This window comes from Corvus moneduloides, chromosome Z (genome assembly GCF_009650955.1).
Source record: "Corvus moneduloides isolate bCorMon1 chromosome Z, bCorMon1.pri, whole genome shotgun sequence".
Taxonomy (NCBI): Eukaryota; Metazoa; Chordata; class Aves; order Passeriformes; family Corvidae; genus Corvus; species Corvus moneduloides.
The window spans coordinates 54,092,546-54,115,873 of NC_045511.1; the positions used below are offsets into that span (position 1 = coordinate 54,092,546).

At 36.7% G+C, this 23,328-nt stretch overlaps 1 protein-coding gene across 9 annotated transcripts in view; it reads left to right on the forward strand.

Moving 5' to 3' along the window:
- MCTP1 (multiple C2 and transmembrane domain containing 1) overlaps positions 1 to 23,328 on the forward strand; it is a 236,581-nt gene that overhangs the window by 66,240 nt on the left and 147,013 nt on the right. For 8 of the 9 annotated variants that reach the window (XM_032096447.1, XM_032096449.1, XM_032096450.1 and 5 more), the window contains exons 3-6: positions 988 to 1,130; positions 3,836 to 3,915; positions 4,465 to 4,570; positions 12,221 to 12,259. In XM_032096447.1, coding sequence (XP_031952338.1) covers positions 988 to 1,130; positions 3,836 to 3,915; positions 4,465 to 4,570; positions 12,221 to 12,259 — 368 coding nt within the window. The remainder of the gene's footprint in view (positions 1 to 987; positions 1,131 to 3,835; positions 3,916 to 4,464; positions 4,571 to 12,220; positions 12,260 to 23,328) is intronic. The other variant, XM_032096443.1, reaches the window with a different exon arrangement.

The following is a 23,328-nucleotide window of genomic DNA, read 5'->3' on the forward strand; positions in this document are numbered from 1 at the left end:
AAAATCTTTTTGTTTTGGATGTGTTTCCCAGTGGATACGAACACAAACTTCTAAAACACGCAGGTCTCTTGAAAAGTCTTAAAAGTTAAAGGAAAAAATAAAAGATGTCGTATAATTTTGCTGCTGTTAATGATGATGCAGTTGGTACTCAAGCTAGAGTTACTGTTTATTTTAAGATAGTCTTTCATCAATTAGTCCCAGATGCACTCCTGGATGCCTGCTAGTCTCTGTGCCCACCCAAGAGTCCTCCTCTCACAGGCTATTCAGTCCTTGTGACACTTCCACATACATGTCCCATGCATACTCCATTCATATGCCATATTTAACACTTTTCTTATACCCTTCAGGGTTGTTTTTCTGATCACACTTAATTGTTACTCAGTTATTTCAATGGGCTTTGTCCAGTGCTCTCTAGTGAGCAGGTGATTGTTGCAGGAGACATGTTGTGGATTTTGCGGACTGACTTTAGAGTTAATTTTCTCATCATGAGTGTTGTAGGAAGTGAGTCTTTATGGAAGAGGAAAGCCTGGACACAATAAAGTCAATGAAGACTTATACTAGTGGTGTCAGTGGAGTATGTGCCTTTTCAAAAGCACAACATAATTAGATTAATGTTTTACAGGACTAATTTTTTCTTTATAATCTAATTTTTGTTGTTGCATTTAAGTAAAACGCTAGTCCTAATAAGGACGTAGTTCTGTTAACTAAAACCAGTACTGCCAGTATTTCATGTGTGACTTTGAGAATGGATTGCAAACAACAGAAAGTAATGCAATCACCCATTTGATGGTAATGGAGTTAATTAACTGAGTAATGACATACTGGAAAGTAATAGATTGTGACAATAAAGAATTCTTTTCGTCTGATCCTGTTTTGAGTTTGACTATCTATAGAAATTACATTTAGTTCTGTTTAAGTGACTTAGTCTCCACTTCCTTACTGTATTACAAAGATGGAATTAACAGTGTATATACATGTCTTTACCAGGAACGAGTGATCCATATGTCAAGTTCAAACTTGGAGGAAAAGAAGTATTTAGAAGTAAAACAGTACATAAGAACCTCAATCCTGTGTGGGAAGAAAAAGCTTCCATTCTTATAGATAACCTAAGAGAACCATTGTATATAAAGGTAAGACACATACATATGTATGTCTGATAAATTACAACAGAAGAATTGTTGGAAGAATTCAGGTTTTGTGATATTTGTATACTGAAAAATGTATTGTGCAATAGTGCACTACTAAAGACTAATTAGAGTATTTTAGAGAAAATTATTTAAATTTTGTCTATAGAATGATGTCAACATTTTTAAAAGGGGCAAACACAGGTATTTTTATTTATTTCAGGTCATAATTACTTTATATTTTTTTAGTGTGATCTTAGCAGAAGAACAGAGAAGGTAAACTGTGTTTCATTATGATGGCATCCATTTTATTTGTGGAAATATCATTGCATAATGATTATAGGAAGCATACTCTGTCCTATTAAACGCAATTCATTGCTGAGGTCAGTTTGAGTTGAGATGTATGCCTGATTCTCCTAAGTTTTCTAATTTTTCTGTTTATAGGGAACACAGTGAGTTTGCTTCTGTGTTTCATACCATTTTCTGCTCTTAAGATTTTTACATTGTAGGTCTCCTTAGTAAATCACAGCTGAGGGTGATTTTGTCCTATTAGAGGCAGCAATTATTCTGCAATAACAGATTGCTTGAATTTAGATCAAAAAGTGGCCAGCAATGTCCTGAGTAATAAGCAGCGTCACTAGTATTTCTTAGATGTTGATAATGAAATGGAAACTAGAAAAACTGTGATGATTGTTTTATACCCACAGAACAGAAAGGTGCTTTTCTGGCCCTGGTATTTTATGGTGATCTACATGCAAAAGTGATTCTTAGTTGTGTAAAACAAAAGGAGATAAAAATTATGTTCCAGAAAATGTATTTAGAAAAACTGTAGTCCTAGGATTCAAAATAAAACATGACTACATTGAAAATACTTGAGAAAGTATGACAACTTGGCTTACCTGTATAATTCTCCTAGCGGATCTGAAATTACATGATGTTTTAGATCTGTATCAGTCTTAAGCTAAAATTCATGACAGGATCTTTAACTGAGATATCAGATTGGCATTGATGCAACGCCACTTAAACATCCTTTAAGCATTAACCAGTACTATGTTTCACACTGCTCAGATAAAGTATGTCATTACTAGAAAAGCTTGAAAGTTAATTAGAATCCTCAAATGGCATTTTCCTGCCATAGTGACTCATAAGGAATGAACAGGTGAAAGAGAGAGGAAGATGCAAAGACTTGCAATGTAGCCACCTGTTTTAGTTTATTCATGCCAAGTACCAGCCCTCTGGGAGGGTGTGTGTTTTTTTTTCCCTAGGAAAAGTGTGTCAAGTGGTATAATGTCTATCATGGTTGTATTCTGAACATACTGTGTGAAGTATTTTAGGCTTTATAGCTCATTCAGATATTTTAAGACATGACTGAATTTTACTAAGTCAGCTAAAAATACTTACTTTGTATTTTCAACATGATAATTTGTAGAGGGAGAAAGGGAGAAAAGCAATTTTGACTTTGCAGCATGCGCTGAGATATCATCATTTGTTTTCTTTCCCTGCTGGAATGACTAATAGCTACAGAAAATGCGAGGATGCACACTCAGTAGGTCAATGCATGTGAGAGACTTGTGCTCACACACTTGTATCCAATCCATTAAGTTGTGCAGTTGTGCTGTAGCCTTTGGGCCACAGGATTTCTGTTACTACTGTGTTAACCCTGTCCATATTAAGGTTCTTGTAGAAGATTAACAGTTTTGCTTCCTAGAAGAGTTTCTGTAATACAATACTTGAAGTGCTTATATTAGAATTGAAGACCTTGAACCTAGTCCTGTCATATTTCAGTTAAATTCTGTCCTGTCTCCTTACAAGTTGTTCACAAGTCTCACTCTTACTTAGCTGAAGATATGTTCTAGTCCTCAGAAAACCTCATGTTTACCAAAAAAAATTCATTTTACCTTAAAAGTTGATTTTGATAATTGATCTCCCTTTTAAAAAATTTTTTGTGTTGCAACTTTTCTTTGTTGCTGTCCCCCTTTTTTGTTTATTTCTCTGCAATAGCTGCACCCAGATTATTTGCTATTCTTTCTTCAGATTTAGGAAGTCATAAGCCATCTCAAAAAAAACCATTCGATGTACTGGCCAGATTCCTGTCTGGATGTCAATAAATTTATCCAGGTATTTTCTCTTTTAGATAGCAAATTAGGAGGCAGGGTCCTCATAGTAGAGTATTAATTGTCATTGTTTCCTTACACATATCCATTAAGTTTTAGTCTTAGATTGTAATATTTCTAATCCTTCAAACTTGTGCAGCCTTCAAAATGTGCAATTATATTATTTCAAATGCAAGTGCTTATCATAACCATATCCTGCCCTTCTGCTTCCATTTTGCAGGATTCATAAAGGAATCAATGTGTAGGAAATCAGTGATTCTGCTTAACTTTATTTAGTCTTTTGATCTTCCTTCTTTCAATGCCTGTATTTATAAAAATATTTTTTTATTTTTATAAAATTGATGTCGTTCACATGTGTAGTCTAGTAGTAGTATACACCAGTGTCTCAATATGATGCAGTCTGACTTACAAACAAGCAGTTTCAAACTTGATTTTCTGGACAGAAAGTTTCAGGTTACTTTCAGGTAGTCCTGATTCAACAGGTGAGAGACATGAAGCTTCAACTCTGGAAAAGTAGTTTCAAGAATCATTCATAGTCAGAAAAGCTCTAAAGAAAGAAAGATTTCTAGCACTGAAAAATGCTCTTGTGCATCCTAGGTATTTGATTATGACTTTGGACTTCAAGATGACTTCATTGGTTCAGCCTTTTTGGATCTCACTTCATTGGAATTAAACAGGTATGGCACAAAAAAACCTATGGAATACTTATATATTTATCTGCTAATACCATGTTTGTGGAGTTGTAAGTCGAACATTATGCTAGAAAATAATTACATAAACCTACACAGCATGAAACGAACCAAAGAAAACCACTTTTGTTTAAGAAATTGCTGTATTTATGAATGTTAATTTATTAGCTGATGATGCACATTTTTACAGTGTCTGTGGAGAGGTTAGTTTTATAACCACTTTAATCTTGTTTTCATATTAACTTCATTCACAGCATTGCCACCTAATGTTTGAATTTTTTTTTCTTTTTTTTAATCCATTAATGTTAGATTTTTGATTTAATTACTTCAGTACATGTAAGTACTTAATACAGAGTGAAAATATTTACTATTTTTTATGAGCATTCAGGCAGAAATACTTGAAAGTAGAAACAAATTTGTGACACTGTTTTTAAGTAGGTTCATATAAATTCAGGTACCTTTAATTCTCATGGTTGAGAAATTTCATTATCTGAGAGCCTGAAGTCCAAGTAAATGCATAGCTTTTTTGTCTCCTAGGCAAACAGATGTTACCTTGAGTCTGAAGGATCCTCATTACCCTGACCATGATCTGGGAAGTATAATCTTATCAGTTCTGTTGGCTCCAGGAGACCAACAAGAAGCGGTAATTTTAAATATTTTAATGTATGTCATCAGTCCTGTAATTGGTCTGCGGTTGTATGACATAAAACACAAGAGTAAATCCCAAATTATGAGATTAATTTGACTTTACTGTTTCTTAAGATAACACTGAGTGATGTTTCTGGTATAGTACAACATATCTCATCTGAGTTGAATCCTCCCTTATATAGTTAGTAATAAGGGATCCAGATGGATCAGGTAAAGTCAGTTGCAGGTGAATAGTGCTGATTAATATGGAGGACATCAGTAAACCATTGGTTAAGAATTTTGGACCTAGTCTGCTATCTCTAGATAAGAATATTTGAATCCTATTCCATGTGGAAAATAAAGCTGAAAAAGGTAGTGTTTCTGCTTTTTGGCTTCTAATGTTAAAGGATTATTTGGTGCTTTTCAATTTCTTGAATTTACATTTCAATTACAAAATTATATGATTTTCTAAGTTTATTGTAATTCCTTCATCAGTCTTCTGAGCTGCATAGTTGTAAGTGAAAATAGTTTCCAGGTTTCTAGAGTCTCTTAGTTGTGACAAGCTCTTTCTGTTATATTTTACTAGCTGTTGTGACTGTTGACTTGAGCAGTAGAGGTAGAACTATGGCAGAAATAGAGGAGATGATTCTCACTCTGAGAGGTTGTAAAATAATATGGATTCCTTTGGCCTCAGATAGGCTGTAGGGAAGCAATTGGACCTTGTGGATAAATTTTGTCTTAAACAAGCTGTTTTCAAAGGAAAGGAGAAACTGCCACTAAGCAATGGAACCTGTGGAAGGAGGGCAGTGTTTTGTTGGATTTTTTATGCCGATCTCTTTCTGACACTGTGAGCCACCACTGTGCAGCCACAAAACTCAGAAAGTTCACTCAGAAACTTTGCCTAGGCACTTGAACATGGAGACACACACACTCAACCCTCCCCCGCACTTTCAACACGGCCGGATTTCCAGAATCTTCCAGGAAGAAGACTGTTCTGCATGCCCAGAACTCATCCAGGAGGTCTTGGAGCATTTACCAGAAGAGCCAGGGTTATAACCCCCCCCAATTTTTGACATATGTGCGGGCCTCCACCTCTGATGGACCAGGACTCACAACCATGGGCCACGATCACGCACACATCGCAGAAGTCATGCGTGGTGATATCTTTCTCTCTCTTCTACTACCTCTTTTTCTTTCTTTTTCTCTTTTGAATTTTCCTATCTTAAGATGATCATACACTCCAAAACAGCTATATACCCCTTTTCCAATCTGTTACCCTTTTTTTTTTCCAGTTATGGTTTTAAAGCACTTGTTCTAAAAAAATTTTTGTTATATTACTTATTTAGCATAGTTTTGCTTTAATCCACACCTAAGGATCCATTAGCAATGAACCTGGTTGCCCTGCCTCAGGGACACGTTGCAGCAGAGGCCAAGAAAAAGCATTACTCTGATGAAATCATCCATGGATATGATCAGCTGCATGATTTTTGTAAGAACATGTGTGTTTCTGTATGCTGCAGTGTGAGACATCATCCTGTTGCATACTTGAGGAATACTGTCAGATTTACTAGTGTTGTTTTTACACTTTTCTCCCAGTTAAATAATTAAATAGCCTAGTAAGTCAGTTACTGGAACTAGGTGTTTGGTATGTAGAAATGCAAAGATGTAAAATTTTGAAAATAGTTTTATTGTCTGTTAATTTTCCTCATGGTGTTCTGTTAGCACTTAATAAAAATAATGGAATGTGGTTAACACCACAGATGTGCATCTAGCTTATATAAGCAGTGTATTTTTCTTCTTTTTTTAGCAATATGCTTGTCCATACAACTCAGAATTCTGTGCTGCAAATTTACACCACTAGAGTCTTCTTCACTTAAATTAAGAAATTAATTCAATTTTGAACTTTTTGTGCATTTGGGTAAGACCAGCATTTCTGAGTCAGCTGGTAATTGCCCTACTTTTGCAAGTTGCTTTGGCACTATCCTGCCACAATCCTAAATCATGTGGCACAGAAACACTGTACTTTTATGTGGTATACCATTATGCGGGCAGCATATTTTTTTCCTTTCTTCATCATACAGAGAGGGTAGCTACTGTGCTGCCCCACATTGTCTGCTCTTATACAGAAGGCTCCAGAAAATTAGAGTAAGAAAGTGAAATGAAGACTTTACAGTGTAACATGTTTTTCATGTGGGTGTTGGTAAATTAGCAAGTGAATGCTGAAAGTAATGGGAGACCACAGACTTGCTGGTTAGCAACTTTTTTAATATCCAACTGACTGATTGTGATAGGATGAAGAATTTGGTTTGTGTTATTACACATTTCATTATTAGCTTTTTTTTTAGTTTAGCTCAAGTCACCAAATTTTCTACCCATTTAAACTGTTATATGGAACTTCATTCTGAAAATGCCCAAAATTCCAATTAAGAATCTGATTCCTAATCTGAAACTTAATATTTACTATTAGAAACCAGTCTTCTGAAGATATGATCAGCAGTTCTGGCAAAGTTGAAATAAAATCAGAGTGTTTGCGTCACAACGCAGGGACGATGACCTACAAAATTATTATTGAATTGCTGTATGTTTAATGTATTAGGGGTTTAATAGTTCAAGGCTCTATTGCCTTTTTTCAGTTACTACATGTAGTTATTTATTTATTAGATTTTATTTACTCTCTAAGGAGCAGATATATTACAAAATTTATCACTCCAGTTGAGCTGTCATCTTTGGTTGTTTTTGAAGGGTTTTGTAATAATAAGGATATTTTTTATTGAAGTGAAAATGATTGAAGTCAATAAATTTTCAAATGTTATGTTAGAGGATCAAGACTAATTCTTGTCCACTCTTGAAAATGTGCACCATAAAAAGCAGCAATAAAAGCAACTCCTACTTTCCCAGTCTGTGTAGCACCTGTTTGGATGATCAATGCTCCCCCTCTAATTGGATATCCCAATATAGATAATAATTCAAGTGCAGTTGAAATATATAGATGAAATCCTGAGCACTTTTAAGTATCCATTTATGGCTGATGCATAGAAGATACAGATACACTGTCTCTTCACATCATGTGCAGTTTTTTCCTGTCATTGCAAATTTACTTCAATCCTGTTAGTTTGATATCCCTATATAGTGTACATTTCAAAAATAAATTTTCCTCTGAATTGGTTTTATTTTGCTCAGGAGATAACTGTTACATTGCTTGCAATTAAGAGTTGCAAGCAATTATGTAATTAGGACAATATTTTACCACTTTACACCATTTATATATTGTTACACCTAAATGGTGTTAAATGGTTAAATTATAAAGCTGACAATTATGGAAATTACTTGGAAGTACTTAAATTGCAGGTATTATAATTCTGTATGTTTAAAATGAGAGTGTTTATTAAGACTATAGGAGAATTAAAAAAATAGAACAACTTTAAAAGAGGTAGTGTTAGCTTTCCCATGTAACCACATGGTGTATTGATCCTGTATTTTGGGCAGGTCTCTAGCCAGATTTCAAATTGAGCCCTGTTGAACAAGACCTGCTGTTTGTGATATGTTGTTTGGTAACTTTGTGATGTGGATTATACTTTTCAAAGAGATCCTTTCACTGCTTGAACTGCAGCAAGGCTGTTTTGGAGGTCATGCATTGATGTGCAGGTAAAGTCTTTTGATGATGTGTTGTTGGAGGACAGGTCTTGCAAAGTATTTTACTGGCGTTTCAAGGTAATGTAGCTGTATGTTACAGGAAGATGCATCCTGTCACACTGCCTAAGAAATATTGATGCTGCTGGAGGATAAGATACTCCAAGTGCAAGTTTGAAGTTAAATGGGACAAACTCAGGGTCCTAGTTACATATTGCCACCTGTCTGTGAGAGAGGTATTATTGCAAATTATTTTAAAAATAAGCAGCCAGTGTCACAGACTAATAGATTGTTTCATTTTGGATGAGGACCTGAGGTGTGAAAAGAAATTAGAGAGATATTTGGTCCACACAGGAGCATTTTTTTCCTTATTTTTCTGAAAAAATTCTGATGAAATTCAGATTTTATGTGTACTGACTGATGAGATGATCTTGAGAGTTATAGGTGGAAAGCTCCGTTTCCTCAGATCAAAACATTACATTTTGGGATTCAGATATCAATTAAGAATATTAATATAAATATATATTCATATAACTGTATGTAAAACTATATTACACTGACTAGGAAAGAGGAGTATTTATTTTTGAGTATTTTTGAGTGGACTGTGAAAAACTGCTTAAGTAGTTTGCAGCTGTGTTTTTTCAGTAGAAAAATATTGGACATAATTTCAAATATAAAGAGATTCAGTAAACCTGTTTAATAAATAAGGACACATTATTTGATTTTTGTGGTACATTTTATTTGAAGAAATAACCCGCATCTTACTATTGGAAGAGTATGGGCAGATAAACAAATCAAAATTTCCAGAAAATCTTGTCTGCATCTTTGCCATTTGCTGCCTGGTGCTTGTCCTAAAGACATAAAAATGTGAACATTTAAAGTAAAAATCTTGTATTGTCTCATTAAAACTATGTACGTGAATAAAAGCATAGCATATCTATAGATATTAGAAGTCCTGTTCTTTCGATTTTTGACATGTGAAGGCAATCAATTTGTTGTGATTTATGAACAATCATAAATTGTGAATCAAAATTTATTAATGAATTATTTTTATATGACCACAAAAATTAGAAAGTTTTTAGTATTTGAGAAAAGTTTAATTTATTTCCTGCCTAATGCAGTAAGTTGTGGTAGCACTAGTTCCAACAATTAATTTGTATTTGCTTTATTCTGTTTAGCAGTACTTGTCCTTTACATTAATGCAGCATTTTAATTTTATTGCTTTGGGAGGATAGATAGCTTAGGTAACCAGTGTAAACTAAAAAGATGTAAAATAAATAAGTATGAGAGAAGTATGTGTATATAAAAATGTTAAAACCTGTGAGCTCTAAAGATTTGTTAATTTTAAATCTATTAATTAAAAATAATGTGGTTATGATGTACTTTCGGTGTTTTTCATTAATTTTTCCTTTTGGTGAGCAGTTTGAAAGAAGTCAAAAATACCAATTACTTGATTTTTTTCTTAGACCTGCTCCAACAAAGTTTGTCTTGTACTTTAATTCTGACAGTGTTTATTACCTTTTGGATACGTGTGGTGCTGTGTGTGCTAGTGTGATGTTCGTGATTTTTGTGCATGTGTCCAGGCTTCCTGCAGATTCTGTTTGGTGTTGTCATCATGGGCGCCACAATGCATGTGAGTTTTTCTGACTCTTTTTCCATCAGCATTCAGTACATAGATTCCACCACTGGTAAACCTGCAGTAAGCAAGTTCTTCGGAGCTGCATGTCACCCATGTCTTCACTACAGCAGCTCTTCCCTACCTGGGTCTTAACAGGCAGTTTTTGGCTACAGGAGATGACAAAGTTGGTAGCTTGATAAGAGGTGTTGCCTTGGGACCAGCAGAGACTGGGGACAGCTGTTCATCACTGCTAGCAACCTAACAAAGAAAATGGAAAAAAAGGAAACATATGAGTTCTACTTGGATATTGTTATTTAAAGTTCAAGGCATTGTTTTTTTCCTAAAATAATCTATCCCAAATGATGCTTAGGTTTTTTTGCTTCATATGGAAGTATTAACATTAATGTGCTGTCAGTTTGCTTGCTGTCTTAAATCATATCATGCATTATTAGTATTTATTTGTTTATTTATTTATTTATGTATTTATTTGCCAGAGGGCCAATAACATCATCGAGAAAAACCCAAGAGATCGACTCAGGGCATGGAATATTTTCAGATGGAAAAGTTCCATGTAGATGATCCATCCTGACCTGCTGTATACTATATGTTTATTTTATTGGCTTCTAAGGATGGTTGTTATGGCTTCAGCCTATGCTGCTGTAGCTGCTAATGATGCCAATGCACTCAGCAAGGGTGGTCATACCTTTCTGTAGCTACTACTCAAACTGAACTCTTCAGAGTGGAAAGAATTATAGAGTGGTTTTGTTTGGAAGGGACCTTAAAGATCATCTAGTTCTAGCCTCTTCCACTAGGGCTCCATCCAATCTGGCCTGGAACACTTGCAGGAATGGGGCAGCCACAACTTCCCTGGGTGACAAATTCTAATGCCTCACCACTCCCATGGTGAAGAATTTCCTCCTAGTATCAAACCTAAACCTATATATAGTTAATTGAGCTGACAAGCCATATTCTCTTCTTGCTCACAGCCTTGTCTGAAGCCCAGTGAAGATGAGTTTGTACTCTGATCTATAACTATGTAGGATTCAGAAATGACAAGGAAAGGAGGAGCTCTTCTGTGTTGGACAGGACCCAGGAACTCAGATTTTCTTCAGGGCCTGCTGTGGGCCTCAAGCTGTTTAATCCTTATATGCCTCTCATAGAAAAATGAGTCAAATGGCGTTCTCCAGCTTTATAAAACATGTAGTATCTCTGTATATTTTCCAAAGCTACAGTGCTACAATTATTATTAACTTACAGCAGAGCCCTTAGGATTTAATTGTCCATAGCAAGTTAAAGTTTCCTCAGCAGCTAGTTATTTTTCTTTTCACAAAAACTATGTCTATTTGAAAAATTTCTGGATATTTCAAAAATAAAACCTCTCCACATTTTCTCTCATTTTAATTTTTTCCTCAAAATATAATTTAATTTCTTAGCAAGGAAAATATTTTCATTTCAAAATTAATTTCTATTATCTGAAAAAGAATGTGTTTTTAAAATAGTTAATAAAAAAAAAAAAATGTTTGTTTTTCATGACAAAAGTTGCAATAGAAATTAATGGCCTTTGATTTATTCCTGCTCAGTGTCAATAACAGACTGCTAAATCTTGCTAAGATGTATAAACTAATTTCTTTGCATTTCCACAGAATTATTTTAAGCAAGAGTCGTGCTCACAGATAAACCTTCCACAGCCTACTTGACCAGAATGTCTCTTTTATTTAATGATTAAAAATCTGTCTTGGATACTTTGCCTTCCAGCATGTTGGAGGATGGTGTCTAGCAGTACCAAGGTTTTACAGATTATTTAGGTAATGGGACAGGCAACTGAGATTTGGTTTTATAAAAGAGTGAAGACGCAACTTTCTTTTTCTATCTTGTGTATGTAATTATCAAACCAAAGAACTATTTTTACTGCTGTGAAATGAATGAGCAGTGATAACCTTAAGAATTTTGTAATAGATTCTGGTTGTCAGAGGAGTCTCCTGCAGGTTTTCCCTTTTGTGGCTACACCTGTAAGTAAAACATTAGTATTCCAAAAGATTGGAGTCCTTTAATATTAAAAAAAGCCTACTTTTCAGTATCAGTCAGAATTACAATCACTATCAGTAATGGCATATTCATTTATTTTCATTTTTTAATCTAATTCTTTCTGTCTTTTCTGTCTTTTCTTTCTTACAAGTTTACATAATGCATTGTCTCCAGATATGAGACACTCATACCACCCAGAAAATTATGTCTGTGTGAGGACAGGGCTTCTACTTGTCTGGATTTATTTCAGTCTTGTGTATCTGTTGCTGGAGTGTACATGTTGCTGCTTCAATTGTAGTGGTGGTTAGATGTGAATTGCCCTGTTTGAGACTGTTGGCCTCCTTTTCTGTGTTGCAGAGGAAAGGTCATTAAAATATTCTATTTTATTTTCAGACAATGCTAATGAGGAAGAGTTGGAAAAGATCAAGTAAGGTAACTTTGTAACTTTTAACATGTGGTCTTCTAGCTTTTGGCGTTGTTTTTGTGTTTGGTTTTTTTTTAGAACAACTATGATATGTTGCCAAGCATGCCATATAGGACTGAAAACTTCTGGCACAGGATTTATTGTCCTTCAAAATGTGTTTTAATGACAGTGGTTTTTGTTTCATCAAATAAACATCATGGTACAGTTCAGTTTTTAATATAATCATAAAACCTTTCAACTTTGTTACAGCACTTTAACCTATCTTGAAGTCATCTAGTAACTTCTTGTAAGTGGCCAACATGTCCTGATTCCTTTTCTAAAACCTTTAGTTTTTCAAGCGTAAACAATTTGCTTTGTTAATGTGAACAAAGAATTCGTGAGTATCTTTCATTTTCCTATTACTTACTTCTCTTACTGATTAGAATTTTTGTGTGCAAAGTTTTCACAGGGAAGCTTCTTGAAGACAAATTTCCCCTATCACTGCTTGGTGCACAGGTGACAGTCCTAGCAAGGCTTTACAAAGAGCACAGTGGTCTCGACTTCATAGAGCTCTTTAGAGCTCTTCAAGTTTTTCCCCTCTTAGGAGTTATGGAAGTGATAAAAAAGGAGCATTGTATGCTCTTTTCCATGAGGGAAAGACTGAGAGTTTGAGTGTAGTGGAATACAACCAATTTTTACGGCTTTTTTTTCTCTCTGTATTGTTAAAAAGAGTGTCTTTACTGCCTAAAGGAAGTGAATTTAAAATTTCTCAGAGACTTGGCTAGTGAGGTAGATATAAGTTACCATGTGAAGATGTTAAAATGAGAAAAAAAAAAAAGCGATGTGGGGTGATTCACTTATTTTATGTACTCTTCCAGAATATTGATACACAACTTTAAATAGGAGGTTATTAATAAACGTTGTTTATGGCGCTCACTTGACAAATATTTGCACTTTTTTAGACCTATTTGTATTTTTAACCTTAAAAAATAGAAGAGAGCAGTGTTCATAATTTTTGGGTTATGGATGGGTTTTTCACACAGTATGCTTCTGGGATGCAGGACAGTACTCAATCTTTTTCCTTCGTGAAATTTAAGAAGCAACGATACTTGGTGAAGTGATGATATGTAGTAATTTGATTCCCATGTGGTTCATGTAACTTCCTGTAATATCTAAGATGCTCAAACTGAAGAGATAAGGAAGAGCTGTGAGAATGTTGGATGGTAGAACTGGTTTGCATCATGAACGTGATGTGTTAACTCTTGATGTGCTGACTGTATTGGGTAACAGTTTGTCCCTATTGCAAACTGACAAAACTGCAAGCTTCAGTAATGCTGAGTGAAGGGCGCAGCATGAAGGTTGGGAAGTCGTTAAAGCTCACAGTGAGTTATTTATCCCTGTTCTGCTTTGTTACATTCACTTGATAATATTTCATTCAGTAGTTGGCATTTTTTCAAACTGAAATACCAGAATATTTTGCAAAAAGTGAATGTATAGTTTAAACATTGCATTTTTTCTATGGTTATCTTAGCTAAAGTAATAATTTAACCTAGAGGTATAATGCATGTACAATATCTTACATGCATTGCTGTGTTTATGATTTATATACAGAGGTATGTCAGTTAAAACACAGGAGATAGTTTGCCTTGTGGGTCTGCTCCAGTATTCCAAATCTTTGATCTGCAGTCAGCAAAACAAATTAAAAAATCTTCTGTTTACAAAGCATTTGTTCAAAAGACTTGCTGTTCTCTGCGGTGCAGGGTAATCAGTATTAAATAAGACTCATTTCATTTGCAGATTGAAAAAAAGTGTCTAAAAATAGGTGTGTAACCTTATTAGGTAATAGTGCCCTTTGTGTGGTCGTTTTTCTTCAAGAAGTGTTTGTTTTATGCTTCTGAGAGCTGAGGAAAAAGCAGAATATTAGGATTTTTTAAAGATACCATTATAAAATTTCCTAAACCTAATTTTGTATCTCTCTAGAGACTTTATGTACACCTCTAATAAATGAATTTGTTTTTACATGGCACTGTTCTTCACTTTTAAAAGTTTGCCTTTGAAGCCTACCTTTTTTGTAACATAGCTTGAAATTAACATGTGGCAGTGCAGACCACTATGGCATTGCTTGTGTTCATGAACTGTGTGTCTAGCTCATGTTTTCCTATGTGACTATAACTATTTAAACTAAGCTATTTCAATGAGGGAAATACCATTTAGCCAAAGCATACTGAGAGAGAGCTCTGTCAGAAACATCCATTTCACAGAAAATTGTTTTCTTCTGAACAAGAGGCTACTATTAAATTGAGTTTGGACATGATCAGACCCCATGTTAAACTTCTTACATTAATGACCCATTAAGGAAACATCAGGAAAACTTTTAAAATGGTTTAATTGAAGGACAAACTAATTAAACAAGTGGTTTAGTGTTTTTAGCCAACATATTAAGGGAAAAATATATGTAAGATTTATCTGCTATGCTCTCTCAAGTAACATCATTCCAGTAAAATCTGTAGGAAAAGATAATGTCACTTTTTCTTCTCTTGTACCCTCTCTTCTCTCTTCTCTTCTGTTTCGTACCATCAATGGTAAGTTTAGAACTGATACCACTAGAAAGTACTAAAATATAATGATAGTCTTTGATTTATACTATTAATATGTGATGAACTGTTTCAGAGTGACATTGATCAGTTAGAACCAAATGCCCATTCTTACCAGAAATGAAGATAAATTAGTATGTTTTGCAACAGGTTGTGTATAAACTAAGATTAAAAATGCACTGTCATCCCAAAGTCATAGAATCATAGTGTGGTTTGGGTTGGAAGGGACCTTGAAGACCATCTAGTTCAACCCTGCTGCAGGGACATCTCCGATTAGACCAGATTGCTTAGAGCCCAAGCCAATATGGCCTTGAACATTTCCAGGGATGGGGCATCCACAGCTCTTCTGCACAACCCATTCCAGTGCCTTACCACCATCACAGTCAAGAATTTCTTCCTAATACCCAGCCTCAAGCTACCTTCTGTCAGTTTGAAGCCATCCCCCTTTGTCCTGTCACTCCATCCCCTTGTCAAAAGTCTCTACAGCTCTCTTTAGCCCCTGGAAAGGGCTCTATGGTCACTCCAGATGCTTCTCTTCTTCACACTGAACAACCTCAACTCTCACAGTCTGTCCTCAGAGGACAGGTACTGCAACCCTCTGAGCATCTCTGTGGCCGCCTCTGGACCTACTGCAATAGGTCTGTGTCCTTACATTGAGACTCTCAGAGCTGGATGCAGTACTTCAGCTGGGGTCACAGCAGAGTAGAATACAGTAGAGGAGGAGAATCACCTCCTTTGACCTGCTGGCCACACTTCTCTCGATGCAGCCCAGAAGGTGATCTGTGTCCTGGGCTGCAGCAAGATATGAGAAGGTCATGTTGAACTGCTTACCCACCAACACCCCCCAAGACCTTCTCCTCAGGGCTGCTTTCAATCTATTCTCTGCCCAGCCTGAATCTGTGCTTGCCTTAGCCGTGACCATTGTACCTTGCCTTGTTGAACTCTGTGAGATTTGCATGGGACTCCTCAGTCACAACTGAGAAGCTACTTCTGATTAGTTGCAATTGGGCAGTATTTACTGCCTAAAGCAAGTGAATTTAAGTGTTTTTACTTTGCATTTAGGTGACTGTATTTAATTCAGCTTTAGAAGCTTCTGCACATACTTTTAAACTGAAAAATAGGACTTACAAACAATTTAAACAGGAATGAATTGATAAATGAATGGCTTTCAGGTCCAAACTACTGACTGTTTTTAAAATTTCATTTAGAAGCTTTTCTAAAAGTGTGTGTGTTCTAGTTGCACAAACAAAGGTGCCAAAACCTATGGCTTTAGTAACTGGTGATTTTATGTCCAACTCAAAATACTTAGTTTCTGTGGCTCCTGATTTGCATTTTCCTAATATCAAAAGCATTTTTTCTGTTTTAAAATTGAAACAAAATGCTTTTCCACTAGAATGAGATGCCTCTTGAGAAGACAAAATTGGTGTAGTGGTTTGGTCCAAAATATTCATTACTGTTTATCTTCTGTGAGATAAGAATTAGGAGAAATGCAAAGCAGACTTGAAAGACTATAAAGAAGTTTATTAACAGACCTAAAAGAAGAAAAAAGAAATCATACCACACTTTCAGAACTCTTCGCCTCCCCCCACCTTCCTCCCTTCTCCCACTGACAATGTAAAAAGACAACCCTTGAGATGTTCAGTCTGTTTATCACTTCCATAATAACCTTGTTCAGTCCATTTAGAAAGAGAAGTCTCTTCTTGCCCATGCTATGAAAACAGTATCACAACGAGACAGCCGCCCACTTCCAAATATTGTTCAGTCCATTTAGGAAGAGGAGTCTCTCTGCTCCCATGTGAGTCCCTTCCCCCGACTTGCAGCTTTTCCCACAACTGCTTTCGAGGGTCCACTCTTGAAGGTTTTTGGGGTACCATTTTAAGGTTGAGCCGTTCAGAAACAAAAGTTCTCTTCACCCATCTCTGGGAGCTTTTCATCTCTAAGAACAGAGGCCCTTCTCCTTCCCTGGGAGCAAGGGTCTTCCTCATTTTCATCTTTAGGACTATCTCTGGGAGCATCTCTAGGAACTGAGGTTTTCTCCTTTCCCATTTGGAGCAAAAGTCCTCATCTGGTCCATCTCTAGGAACTGAGGTTTTCTCCTTTCCCATTTGGAGTAAAAGTCCTCATCTGCTCCATCTCTCCCTGTTCAAACTTCTCATGAAATTACAGCTGCGTCAGCATCTGCCTATCTCAGCGCAGGTGCTTTTGCTTACGAGTTGAACACTCCACCCCCCATATCTTCATGAAATTACAACGGGATACTCTGATATATCATAGCTTCACAACAGAATTCAGCTTTAAGCATCTCCTCTTTCTCTTCCCTCAGGTTTTCAGCTCTTCACAGCAATAAAAGGGTTAATCTCACCTAGGCCTTGCAGCTGGAATGTGGCTTATTGCAGTGGAGAGGGGGGAGAGCCGAGCGCACAGCAGGGCTGGGGGGGTTCTGCAGGTGGAACAGGGCCCATCGGCTCCAGGATGGAGCCAGCAGGACCTGGCCGCGCCCGCTAGTCCCCACACAGGGCCCGCAGCCACCTGTCCCAGCACCAGAAACGAGAGAGAGCTCTGCCCGAGGTTTGTCTATTCTTAAGTGTGGATCACAGAGGCGGTCACAACTTCAAGTGGCTTAAAGAATTGTCCCTATTCAAACTGGCCAGCTGATAGGTTCTATCAGGTATAGAGCAGCTGTAAGCACTCCTTTGCGGGAATGTCACTTCCGAGACTATGTTTTGCTAACCCATGACAACTGGAAATAGCAAATCAAGTTATAAATATTGCAAACACAAACATAAGTATAGAGTTGTATGATATTTCTTAATTGAAAGAATTTACAGCTGGTTCAATATTTCAATCTTTGAGCTAAAACTCTCTGGACTTTCAGAATACATGGTGGAATTATTGCATTTGAGTTTTTGTGAAGAATCTTTTAAGACTGAGAAAATACACTTGTTTTTGTAAGCCATGAGGTTCTAGATGTCAGTTTAGCAGCTGTAAATAGTGTTTGAAGGAAAGCTACTAAATAATGGAATAGAAGTAAAAAACAGTCAGAATAGATATGCCTGCTTGGTAGACATCTAATTATAAAAATTATGCAAATATTTGGTGAGGCTTAAATTTACATTAATTGTATGTGAGTGATAACAGCTGATCCAGCTAAGAACAAAAACAGCAGAGTAGCATTTTGTCATGGGGGTTTCATGCCTACATCCCCAAAAGCATGGGGAGTTTCCATCAAGTATTGGTTGCCACTGTCTTTTTGTGTATCATGGCCATGTCAGCTTTAGGACTGTGGTGACATTGGTTATTCCAGACAATAACAGGATCATCACGAGACCAGTTGACTTTCAGATATTGCAGCCACAGTTTCCAAGGGGAATTACTGGGAGAAAGAACGGAGACATTAGGACTATACTGGAACAGCCTCTCTGAAAACTTCTTCTGCGCACTGTTGTCCTGTATAAATGTTTTCGCCCTGTTCCAGAAAATTGAAGGCATTCTGAGTGCCACAGTCTGCATCATACTACACCTGAGTTGCATCCGGCAAGTGCACTTAAGTAGAAGGCCAAATTTTTCAATTTCAAACCCACAAAAATATGTGAAACACTGGAAAAGTATGACCTCTTATTACAAATATTGTAGTGTCATGACAGCATTGCTCTAAAGTGGCAGTATCGAGTTGTTAGCTCAAACTTCATAAACCAGATTTAACATGGCAGGTGAAACTCTCAGGGTGTAGGGCAGTGTGAATTTCTCAACCATAGAAACTTATATTAGCTTCACCTAGAATTAAAATAGCCTAAAATGTAAAATTTAGCTGATAAAAAGTTAAGGAAAGCATTCTTTCTTATTGCAGTAATTATCGGTAGCAGTGCATTTAGAAAACTTTCTTAGTTACAATGAGCAAAAAATAAGAAGGAATCACCATGATCCCATTGAAGGCATTTTTGTAGCTCAGTGTCTGTATGTTGATGATTTCTACAAGGTGTCGTATTTTGTGTTGTTTCTAATACAGGAAAAGCATTGTAAATGCATATGACTGTCCCTTGATTTTTTCCATCATTTTTAACATGGAACTAGCAGCTGTATCTACTGACATTCTCAATCTTTATTTTACATTGTTTATCCAAGCTGTGTGAGCATCCTAGAAACTGGGGGAGAGGAATTCTGTTTACTTGAATTTACAGCAATAATTTGCAACACTGTGATTCACCTTGCTGTGTTTTTACATCTGTGCTTTGTTAAGTGATGGAGAGAAGTATTGTTCTTTTCTATATTTTTTCACTAATTTCTTGATTGATATTTTATTTTAAGCTTCCAAACCAAAGTTATTTTTTTGGATGGAGGTGCCTCTGCAGGACATATAGCTTCATTATTGATCTGCTTTCTAAAAAGTTTAAGAAGTTTGTGGTAGGCTGTTCTATTTCTGTCTATTGTGTTCCAGGACTCAGAGGAGCAATGTGTCCTAGGGGGTGTGTATAAGGAGGAGATTTAATAAAAGCAGAGTCTGTTTGCACAAGCACATGCCTTTGCAGGGCATGAGGGCTGATCAATGAAGAAAAGAGGTCAGGCTGGGAGAGGACAATGTTTGGGGTTTCTCCAACTCTATATGGACTAAAGGACAGTTAGTTATCCAAAGATAAACAAATATATGAGGGGATTTTCAGAAGTACCCACAAAATGCGTCTCTTCTTTTTACAAAAGTAACAATAGCTCATCAACAATGTGGTATTGATTATCCTGGTATCAATGCCCAGATTCTGACTAAGCCTGGTTGGTTTCCCATCCTGTAATGTTGTCCCAAAATACCTGAATGCATGCAGAATATTAAGTCATGTTTATTAGATCATCTTCCAGCTCTGACATTTGGCTAGCTCTATTAATCACATCTAGCAGAGGGTACAGTTCCGTCAGAAGATTCTTTCCTGTTGATGCCCCTGGTCCACCCCCTACATCACATTTAGACAGAATAGGTGGAACAGAAATAAAAGCTGTGTTTACCCCATAAGAAAATGCTGGGTTTGCATGCTGTTTGTTAAGCATTAAAGCAGTGTGTGGATATGAAAATACGTGGGTTTTTCTTTCACAGGCAGTTTGAGCATCCTTTGCCGTGAAGTCGAATTTAAATTTTCTTTTGGAAAAAGAGAGAGAGAGAAAACTTCACTGCATGCAGGCTGCAACTTTCCCACCACCCGTCTCTTTGGTGGGTTTAGAACATGTCAGGTGGGAGTCACCATGGCTGTATCCTGCACAAAAATGTGAATAATGTAAATAATAGTCCCACATTAATGACGGTTGTGGACTGAGACCTTGATCTTGCTTCTTTCCAGATTGTGGCATTATATACAAAGTTTGTAACTTCCCACCTGTTTACAGAGAAATTAAAAGCTGTGTTGTTTCTTCTTTTTTTTTTTTTTTCTGTTTGTGGCACAAGAGTGAATCCAGGCTGTAATACTCACTACATGCTTTTTGAGGGAAACAGGTTTCCTCAGAATGAGTCTTGAGAAAGATACATGCTCATTTATTTGTTTTATTCTCATGGTTTTCCTTCTGAATTTGTAACTCACTGTGGGCTGGGTTTTAGAGGTTTCTTAGATACCTAAAAATGTACCTGGAAACGTGCCTGTCTCTCATGCACTCATAAGGGAAGAACTTTAAAATGTGAAATCAGTCTTACTTTCTCATTTTTTCGTCTATTAGCTTTTTGTCAAATTTGAGTTGAAATCTGAACATTCTTTTTTGGCTTTTTTCCTACAATAACCATTATATGAAAAAAGAGGTTATGTCAGTAAATTATCTGTAATTTCTGAGAGCAAGTGTGGCTTTGACTAGAAGAAAAGTGTGTTGGATTCCCTTCAGTCTTGCTTAGAAACAAGAAAAGTGCCAGCTGGAAGTTATTCTTGCTGGAGAAGGCCACATAGCCTATACCTTTCACGTCCAGGAAATTGCAACAGCTTTAGCTCCAGCGAGCTGTACCCTGACTCTTCCAGTACCTCTCCCGTTTGCTTTCCATGTTTTTCTGTGTTACCAGTAAAGACAGGAAAGAGCACTACTGTGGTCCACATTCCCTACCTAGAGGAAGAAACAGCCACAACCGATCAATACCTCTTCTTAGCAGCCAGCTGCTTTTCTTCCAGCGTGGCGAGACAAAGTCTCTGGAGCTTCACTGTCAGTCAACAAGCCACTGGGCTCAGCATAAAGCTGTGATTGTCACTAACTGCGAGATGTGGCTCTGTCCTGGGAGGGCTTCCTCTGGCAGCATGTGAATGCTTGTTCTCAGGCCTCCTGCATGACTCTTGTAAACTCCCTTATGTCATCCTACACCCAGCTCTTGGTCATCTAGATCTCACCTTGCCACCTTGTATGGAAATTACCCCCACTGATGAAACTCCTGACTGGTCATAAAAAATGACCTTGCTTTATAAGGGGGCAGATGCTCTACTGCAGCAAATTATTGTAAGAGCTGCTGAAAATATGGAATTTAGATCAAGTATACTCTCTAAATTTTTCACTGTCTCACTGGTAATGAAGTAGAGAGCTATGCAGTTATGCTTAAGATTTACTTCAAAAGAGCTGTAAATGCAAACTCAAGCTTATTTTCCATGGTAGTATCCTGGAAGTCATATGGATTCCCATTCAGCTCTTAAAACACTCCCAAGAACTGTATATTCTTTGAAAAGAAGTCTCAACCACTGCTTATATCCCAGTATAAAATATCTTCCTAAGCATGTCCGGTCTTTTCTTCTTTCTGTATCTCTCGTCACCATGTGTTCAGGGCATAGTCAATGTTGGTTATTTATTATCCAGTCTTTCTTTTGCTCTAAGCCTTCTAAGAAAGTGGAACAAGAAGAAGAAATCTACCACTTCTTTACAAGTCAAGTCCTTGGCAATGTTGACAGTATGCCCTCAACAAGAGGTGTATTTGTGCTGAAGAAAAGCTTGAAGTTTATATAATGCTCCCAGGTTGTAAATTAAATATCTTCTGTCTACTGATTTTCCCAATTCTGCCCTAATTTTTGTAGCGTGTCTGCTTTCTGATGTCCCACTGGTGCTCCATGTTGCAGGTTAAGTTAAAGATTATTCCACACACAATTCCTTGTTTGCCTTTGTAGAAACAGTAAGTTTGTGAGAAGTTTCTCTGCAGTCAAGTCCTTCTCTTAAGGAAGACAAACCTTTAATAAATATAGTGAAATATTTTGGGAATCACCATACTACTTGGAATGACTAACCATTAGAAAACACAAATGCATGCCAATAAAATACCTGAAATACTGCAAAGAGTATGTTAATCAGATTTGCTCCAAGCCCAGTGGCCACAGTTCTCACGTCTTTTCTCTCTGGAGGCTGGGTGAGTGTGATTATAATCCAGTCTAATTTCTATCATTGCCTCTGGGTAATAAAGTAAAACTCTTGTCCTGGGCAGCTGCATAGCTGTACCCATCCAGCCGTATTTACCCTCTAAAAGACTCAAACCAAATCTGCACTGAAATCCTCTTACAGAGATACTGGAGGTCTGTGAGGGATGAAACCAGGCACGCAAGACCTGCATGTATAGAGGGCTGATGAGCCCACAAAGCCTTTGTTGCTCGAACTACAATGTATAATAAAGAAAATGCATATATTTGATACTGTTACAGCAGAGTATGCATGCAGACGTTTATTTTAATTCCTAGAGAAAATAATTCGCAAGTTTGAATATTGTTTAGCTATCTACTATTCTGATTATAGATAAGGTAGCCTTGAATGAATAAGTTTCAGAATAGAAGGGAGAGCCTTTACCAACGTTGCTTCTCAGATGCACTGAAGATACATTTGCCTGCCTCAGGAGTGCAAAGGTGATTCCCCAGTTCTGGTACCTTGTACCCACTGTAGCTCAGAGCAAACTGGAAATGATCTTAAGTTACTCAAGTTTGTTCCCTCCTGCTCTCAAACCCCCAGTAGGGTTCATTGACAAAAGCTATAGCTGCCTGGTTGGTGTGTGTGAATATTATTTTAACCCCCAAAATCAATGTCTGAGGTTTCACAAGTTTCTGCACAGTTCTGAACAGAGGTTCTGTTGTTTTTAAACTCTTGAACATGTGCTAGTACTTAATTCATGTTTCTGAGAATACCACATTCAGAGGCAGAGATAGAGGAGTTTATTGAATTATTTTTCCTTGATCCATGTTTCTCATGGTGGGTTTATATTATGTTATTCTAAGGGAAGTTTCATATTCTCACTGGGGTTTTATGTTTATAAACGTAGAGTTTGTTCAAGTTCATTCAATCATGTGATTGAATGATACTAACAGAAGAGACTTTCTAACATTTATTTTTATTCTATCAGCAGAGGGAGAAGTGAAGCAGAAAAAACATCCTTTTTTTTAATGAACACTTCCTTGAGCAGCATTTGTTCTATTTGCTTCTGCAAAAGCAGCATATGACATTACCAACATAATTGTCACTATTTTATTACTCTCCAAGTAATTTTTTGCAATATAGTTTACATACATACTGTCAAATAGCTTCAAATG